At 44.1% G+C, this 8,383-nt stretch overlaps 1 protein-coding gene across 1 annotated transcript; it reads left to right on the top strand.

Annotated features, from left to right (window-relative positions):
* The first annotated feature begins 5,955 nt into the window (after positions 1 to 5,955).
* LOC147457726 (7-deoxyloganetin glucosyltransferase-like) lies at positions 5,956 to 8,049 on the top strand. The gene is made up of 3 exons (XM_086512544.1): positions 5,956 to 6,550; positions 6,685 to 6,970; positions 7,090 to 8,049. Exons 1-3 carry the CDS (start codon positions 6,010 to 6,012, stop codon positions 7,859 to 7,861), a joined length of 1,599 nt encoding a protein of 532 aa, XP_086368670.1. The 5' UTR covers positions 5,956 to 6,009; the 3' UTR covers positions 7,862 to 8,049.
* Positions 8,050 to 8,383: the final 334 nt, after the last annotated feature.

Here is an 8,383-nt window from a genome sequence, read left to right as displayed (position 1 = left end):
CTCTCTCTCTCTCTCTCTCTCTCTCTCTCACACACACACACACACACACACACACACACAAACACACACACACACACGTACACATGCATGCACACGCACACCCATGTTCGAGGTGGACCAACTTATCGACGTGTGACATAGCTCGTTGCTCGTTATTTTTCCAAGTTGCGAAGTAGAGCCACCCTTTACAAAAACAAAAATAATCACTTGAAAATTGAAGGCCGGAGTGAAACTCCATGGCCTTGCTAAAGACTTTAAATAATATAAAAATATATAGTACTAAGTATTGTGACTTTTTAACAGAAAAAGTCAAAACTAAATCTTTTCATTTTCTACCATGAGTGTATTACCCTTCACTTTTACATTTCAAACCAAATGATCTCTGATTTACCCTTTACTTTTATATTTCAAATCAAATGTTTCTTAAAGTAAGTTCTTGAAACGAAGAAGAGAGTGACACATGGATGCCCTCTCTTTCCTTCAAAATTTTAAGCTCAATTATATATAGTAATAGTGTGGCCGGCGGCTTCGCCGCCTCTTTCTCTCTCCTCTCTCTCCCTCTCTCTCCGCCTGCACGCATCCCGCTGTCTCAGTTTGGCTCAGACGTCACTGTCGCGAGGGCGCCGGATGAAGCAAACAGTGACGCGTGGCAGGGGGGGGGAGAGGGGGGCGGAATCCCCTCCCCTTTTATCTGTTAGTATAGATAGATAGATGTTTTGTAAGGTCTTTTTTTAAGTGAACCAATGAGTGACACATGGAGGCCTTCAATCCCACTCCTTCAAAATTTAAAACTCTCATTATATATACTACAAGTACGATCGGCCGCCTTCGACGGCCTCTCTCTCTCCTCCTCTCTTCCTCTTTATCGCGTGCAAAAGGGTTTTCTTAGTTTTGGACTTTAACCTTTAGGTCGCAGATTGCGACATGTGGAAAGGGATCCCCCTTCCGCCATATTAAGTTAGTAGATAGATATAGATTATATTACCAAGGATAATATGATGATTTTCTTCTCGAAAGTGGAGGTTTGAGACCAAATTCCCAAGGGTTGCATTTTTCTATTGAATTTGGCTTTAAAATTTAAGTTTAGGATTGGTGATTTCGTATTTAGAAGGGCTCGTAAGAATGTATGGATGGCAAATTTTTGGAGGTGCCTTTCATATCTTCAGAGATACTTCAGCATCTTTGAGTAGGACATTAGCAAAGAAAATCACACATTACACATAACACTATAGAGTAGGAGTCTCCCATTCAATTTTTGGCCAAGAAGGTCAGAGGGAAGTGGTAGAGAAAAACGTGCAATTCTTTCACCATCAAATGGTCACCCTCACATTAACTTTTCTAGGTGACATTTCAAATCATTTCATGCCTTACTATATTTATTTGAATATTTTCATTATGAAAATGAGCATGTGTGTGTGTACACGTGTATCTCTCTCTCTCTCTAATCTCTCTCCGTTAAAGTGTTCGAGAAATATCATTTTTTTGAGACATATAAAACTCCTTTTCTTGAGTTTACTAAGAGAAGATGTTAAAAAATTAGATTTATTTTTCGGAGTTTTATAATATTTTTCTCTATTTTGGGCAAAAATTCTCTTTTTTCCCTTACAATTCTTTCACCATCAAATGGTCACCCTCACATTAACTTTTCTAGGTGACATTTCAAGTCATTTCATGCCTTACTATATTCATTTGAATATTTTCATTATGAAAATGAGCATGTGTGTGTGTACACGTGCATCTCTCTCTCTCTCTCTCTCTCTCTCTCCATTAAAGTGTTCGAAAAATATCATTTTTTTAGACATAAAACTCCTTTTTTTGAATTTACTAAGAGGAATTTTTAAAAAATTAGATTTATTTTTCGGATTTTTATATTATTTTTCTCTATTTTGGGGCAAAAATTCTCCTTTTCCCCTTACTCTCAATTGACATTTTTGAAATTGAAAACGACACAATATTAAGCTAAGACACATTTTTCATGAACACAAGGTCCATTAACATGTCAAATGTGTTCTAATAATCATTTATTAGAGGAAAAAATGATGCCTTCTTGAGGCCATCGTGAAGTCTTCACCTTGTTTTAGAAGAAAACTTTGGAGTCACATTCAATCACAAATGGAAAAAGGAGTCGATTGCTGTGCAAAGGTGCACGCTGATATTTCATTTTGAAGAAAAACAATTTCACATAAACTTCAATTTCTTGAGAAATAGTTTTACATAACCTTCGATTTCGCCAATGACTTTGAGCTCCAGATGCTTAACGATAATAAGACGTCGTGCGACGTAGCACGAGAAGACGAGAAAATAAAAGAGAGTGATAGAAGATAATTGCAAACCAAATCAACGACGAATTGTATTACTCATGTTGTTGAAGCGTGTTACAATAGCATTGAGCCTCTTTAGTTGTATCTTAAGAGATGCCACCTCTCTACGTATACTCTGAACTTGCTCTTCAAGCTGAGAGATTTGGACATCAGTGACATTTATTTGAAAATCACTTATCATGGTCTTAATATTTTCTATGGAATTGGTTAAGAATGTGCGAAGTGTGGTAGAGTCCTCCGCAGTGTCTCCACGAAGCTGGTGCCATATCTGCAAGAGTATTTCCTGCAGTCTTTCCATCGTTGCATCCTCTTCAAAGGTTTGCTCTTCAGAATGTTGGGTATCAGCATTTTCGCGGGGACTACTCTCCATGGAAGCTGCAATGGACAAGAAGATTGTGAGATAACGCTAACAGAAACAAAACTAAATGACATGACAACATCTACTATACATCATTCTAGATAGCAATAGTAGTCACTCCTCTCTTCGTTACAAGAGGAATGAAATCAGCGCCTAAGATGTCGTCGCTTTCATCGTCACTGTCGTCGAGGACAATGGTCTCTTTCTCTTTTGAACTTCCCGTGTTGCCGCCCAAGGTGTCATGCGGAGGTAACGACGAGGGAACAGGAAACGCATCTAGATTCACAGGGTAGGAGGGCGAAGGATGCCGTGGGATAGCTGGATTTGTGTGGTCACTGTAAACAAACGAGGAACAAGTAAACAACCAATGATGACAGACAAGAATTTGCACGAAACCAAGAGAGATCCTTCTGCAAGCATACCTATGAGTTTCTTGCCAGCGTCTGAAAAACCAATCGACTCGAGGTTGCGCATTGGTGTATGCTTCGTCGAGCACGAAAATATCGATCACATCCTGATACGAAACTGTGGACGGGAAGATCATGCACTGCCAGAGTGCCTTAATCTTCTTCATCGGCATGCCATGGCCTTGAAAAGGCGTTATCCAAGATGAAGAGGGATAATATTTGCCGGATCTCAACATGTGATGCAAAGTGGAGAGGAAGTTGTTATCGACTGGATGCTGTAGGTGGAACTTCCAATACATGAGCGCTCGGTCGAAGATGTTAGTGTGTGTCAAGCACACGCGGTTCTTGAGCTCATCAGCCCCATACTTCGTGTAGAGCAGAATACCCTTGTTGATATCATCAACGGAAACATTGTGTGCGAAGTTTTCGTGATGTGGCTGATCCATGTCTTTCATGCAGTAACCAAGCATGCCATGGAACGTATGCATATTCTTTACTTCAAAGCACGGCATAAAACGTTAGTGCCTACGAGGCTATCTGTCTCCCAACCCAAATACTGCTTAATTTTCTTGATGACGGCAACAATAGATGTTGCCATCACGCGCACCACCATTTGAAAGTGGAGGTGGAAAACAATGTCGTTGCGCTCAATGGAGCACATGCCGGCAACTACCTCCTCCTCCAAGAACATTTTAAGCCTCGGAAACAAGGCAACATCGATATCGCTACCGCCTGTTGAAACTGTCACACTCAACTCCAACATCTTCTTCGGCTTGCCTCTTTCCCTTCGAGCCATTTCTCCTCCTCCGAAATTCTTGGCCTCCCACGGCCCCTCTTCGAAGCAGAAGGGCCAGCCGCTTCACCAGACCGCGCGAGGTTTTTCATTCTAGCCATGACGCGGACGAACTACGCAAAGACTACTTTTACCAAACAAGACAATAGGTGTAACCAATTTGCCTATTCGGCAGTGTAAATCGCAATCACCTTCTGCATGTGCTAAGTTGCTTAAGAAACTGAAAAAAAATGATGTTATCACCTTCTGCGTGGGGTCGGCAGCTTCTGGAATTAATTGAAAATGAAGCTTTCACAGCATCTGCGCCGATTAAGGCTGCAAGAGAAACAGGCTGGCTGCGCCGCTTGCGCACCCCCGCCTGCGCCGCTTCAACCTTGATGACCCCCCACCAACTGCGCTCTCTCTCCCTCTTGATGCTTGCGGCAACTGCTCACCAGCGTTGTACAGGCTACGCCTTGGTGAGGACGACCGCTATGCAGCATGCAATTCTGACACTACTGCACTTGCAACGACCTCCTTGACGCACGGGGAGGTGAACCTGCGGCAAGTGCAACAGGTCTACCATGCACGCCAGCCACGACTACAATCTCCCTTTTAAATTAAACAGCGCAGCCTCAAACTTGCGTTCTCGACGGCCACGACTGAACCATGCACATGCATAACCAAAACAGCTGCCAGTCGAACGAAATCGATTGCTTTTCTTTCTCCAATGCCCCTTCGCTTTTCCATCTTTCGTTAATGTATCCATTTTTTGATTTTACGCCAGCTGGTACCTCCTACCACATGATGTCTTACAAAAATGAAAGCGCGAGGGAACCACCCGTTGCCTTTAGAAGGGAGACAAAGATCTCCTGGCAAGTACAAGGTTCGTGTCGGAAGGTCCAAGAATATCAAATTATTTATGCTAGCCTATACCAATTGTGACATTTGCAATTGGGTGTTGAACCACACGTCATTGATGATGGCATCCTATGAAGAAAGGTTCGTTTTATAGCCTCATCACACCGAGGGCATGGAGTGCCTTGGGCCCCTACAAGCGCTGAACTTTGGAGTCCCATGAACTGATTCCAGCGCTTGGAGGGATCGGTGCTTTGGAACGGCTGCAAAATTTCGCTTCAATACGACTTTTTACATAGCATTGCTTTGCAAACTGGCTGTGGCACATCGCAAGCAGCCAAAAGAGGAAATAGCATGCCGAAAACTGTTGGATGCGATTTCCACTGGCTCTTCTATGACTTGCTCACCGGATGACTTGAGAATTCTCCTGTGTCTATGGGTCGTGTGGCCGTTACTAGCACCTACAACGTATGAAAACAATGACTGCCTCTGGTCCCTATTTGCACTCGGCGAGACGCAACTCTTAATGAATTGAAAATGATTGGTTGTCTAGCTTGTCAAATATTAGGGAAATTTTAGTACAAAACTTAATTACAAAATTTAGGGATATTTAGTGTAGTAAAGCCTTCAAACATAGTCTTCCAAGTTTTCAGTGTGTGGTTTTTAGTTGGGAAAATTACCAAAATACCCCTCTAATTTATGGCAATTCCCAAAATACCCTTTATCTATTTTAGCTGAATTTTTCACGATTTCCTAATTTTTATTCTTTTTTGACAATGTATATTCGTTTAATAGTGCTTAGCATGTAATTTGTCACAAATTACCTCCCAAAAACAGACAATTATGTCCAAAAATAATGAAGCAATTCATCTCCAAAGCCTACATAACTAGCTCAAATTCTAGTTTTAGTATCTTGCATTCATAGACAATAGTCTTCTTATGAAAAGCTACAATTTTTTTAATTTTTGGATAAATTTACTCTCACAGCCAGAGGTATTTTGGGAATTTTACAGAATTTAAAGGGCATTTTGGGAATTTTTGACAAAATATGAGGGGTATATTGAGAATTTTTGAAATTTGAAGGTTATTTTGGGAATTTCCACAAATTAGAGGGGTATTTGGTAATTTTCCCTTTTTAGTTTTTAGGAAAAAGTTTACCGTTACATTTGTGACTCCGCCGCAAGGTGGTCCAAAAGAAAGACGACTAAATCGAGGTGCAAAGATGCCAAGTGTCAATTATGTATGTCCAATGTCATCCCGAATTGCAGCTTGATCATCTAGAGCTGATTGAGGATGGGTCAGCTGCAGCTGGAAACAAGCCCCCCCTCTTCTGCGCCATGCTCAGCTCCCCACTGCTTGCTACTTCCCTACCCAGCGCAGGGCCACATCAACCCTCTTATGCAGCTGGGCAAGCGCTTGGCTTCCCACGGCGTGCGAGTCACCGTTGCCATTATAGAGCACATCCACGCCAAGATACTTCATGCGCAGCAGGGGCAGCTCATGAATGGCCTCGTCACCTCCAATTTCCAAACCCTACCAATCAAGGACGGCCTGCCCCCCGACTTCGACCGCGAAAACTGGGGCCCAGAAATGTCCAATGTCGTCGAGAAGACGCTTGCAGACGGTGCCCTGGAGCTCGTTCACACCTTGGCTTCCCAAGGCCAGCCCGTGACGTGCATCGTGGGCGACTTCTTTCTGCGCTGGACGGGTTCTGTGGCGGAGAAAGCGGCAGTGCCAGAGTTCATTTTCTGGCCCCAAAACGCCACCATCTTCTCCGTCTATTTGCATGTGGACGCCATCGTCGAGTCAGGTTACGACCCTTTTGAGGAAAACGGTAAGCAGAATGATTTTATACCTTTTCACTGTCTCTCGGACACAAAAATGGAAACTACGCACAAACTGCAGCATTAATTATTCTGTTTGCATCATTAATTGAATTGAGTAGCAGAGCGCTCTCTGTTTGTGCAGTGAGGGCAGCAGCCTCAAGGGAGGCTGACTCCATGGAGCTGATCTCTTGCATACCAGGACTGTCCACCCCCATACACCCGGCGGACCTGCCCTTTGAGTGTCCCTTCGGGAAACGCGGCTTGGAGTGGATGCGAGATGCGCTGCTAGTGCGCTTCAATAGCATGGGCGAGGCTCGCGGTGTGATTTGCAACTCCTTTGAGGCCCTGGAACTACATATATTCAAGGCTCTAACCTTGGAATTTCAGCAGGGTGCACCCCATCCACAGTATAATCATTGCTGGCCCAGGTAATAAGTATTGCACTGAAAAAGTTCTGCATCTATCTGTACAGGAGACTACTGTACTTGCTCCGTTACGTCTGTAGCTTTTTGTGAGCTCTTACCGTTTACGATGAGTGAATCGACAGGTCCAATTTCCGACTGGTGGGCCCTCTGGTGCCCAGGGCCATCCTGCATGATGCAGCCGAAGAAATTAAGGGAAACGTTGATGAGTTGCGGTCGGGGGGCAGCTTTTGGAAGGAGGAAGTGCAGGAGTGCAAGGATTGGCTAGACGCGCAGCCTGCTGGGTCAGTGCTGTTCGTGGCCTTTGGAAGCATAATGAGTCTCTCTGTGTCGCAAGTGCAGGAGGTTGCGAAAGGCCTGGAAGCCAGCGGCCAGAAATTTTTGTGGGTTCTTCGCGACAAGGCCACTGTAGCGACATCGTCAGAGGACTTTGACGTTAAGCCTGAATTTGTGCCGGTGGAGGAGGCTCTTCCGGAGGGCTTTATGGAGCTGCAGAACCAACAGCAGTGTAAAGTGGTAAGCTGGGCCCCCCAGGCGCTGGTTCTGTCGCACCCGGCCGTGGGCGGCTTCTTTTCACACTGTGGATGGAACTCCACCTTGGAGAGCTTGTGCTGCGGCGTGCCCCTGCTCGGCTGGCCCTGGCTAATGGACCAGGCCACCAACTGCTGGCTGGCGTCGCACGTGTGGAAGGTGGGGCTCACCCTGCAGCGCTATGAGGACAACCAGACGTCCAGGAAGTTTGTGGAGAGCGGAGTGCGGCGACTCATGGAAGGCCCCATCGCAAACTCTCTGCGTGCAAAAGCGAAGCACCTTCGTGCCTTGGCCCGTGAAGCGGCGCAACGAGATGGAGACACTGTTCTCAGCTCTTTGGTGAAAGAGATTAGCAGCCAATCTTAAGAGACTAGTTTTGAACTCACGACGTTCGAGACTAATAACTAGTTTGTTCTTCTTCACATAAAGGTGATAACTCAAGGTGGCCTGTTGTAGAGAAATGAGAACTAATTCCCTCATAGGATTGTATAATGGGAAAAATAAGCACATTAAAAAAAAAAATTGATTCACCTAAAAAAATCTCAAGTTGGATAGGTGTGTATTTTTCTATGTCTCAAATGGAGGCCATAACTAGTCTTGCATGGTGGGCCTTTCTATATAACATCTATAGAATATAACATGACATACATAAATTGACATTTAACATCTAGAACCGAAGGGAACAAGAGAATGACTAATTCTCATGGATAGCTTGTCTATAATTATAATGTATGCCTGTCTTACGTCCAAATATCACTCATCGGTCTTATGAATAGAGAGGGGATACTGTTGATTCGTGGTTGGTATCTTGGACTGGTAATAGACTATAAATGCAATGTTGCTAAGTCTCGTTGCTACTGCTGAGATGGAAAAGCGCCCAACAGGAGT

Source organism: Adiantum capillus-veneris, chromosome 5 (genome assembly GCF_014529385.1).
Source record: "Adiantum capillus-veneris isolate H3 chromosome 5, ASM1452938v2, whole genome shotgun sequence".
Lineage (NCBI taxonomy): Eukaryota > Viridiplantae > Streptophyta > Polypodiopsida > Polypodiales > Pteridaceae > Adiantum > Adiantum capillus-veneris.
The sequence above is the reverse complement of the archived record's forward strand: the minus strand, read 5'-3'. Positions and strand labels throughout refer to the sequence as shown.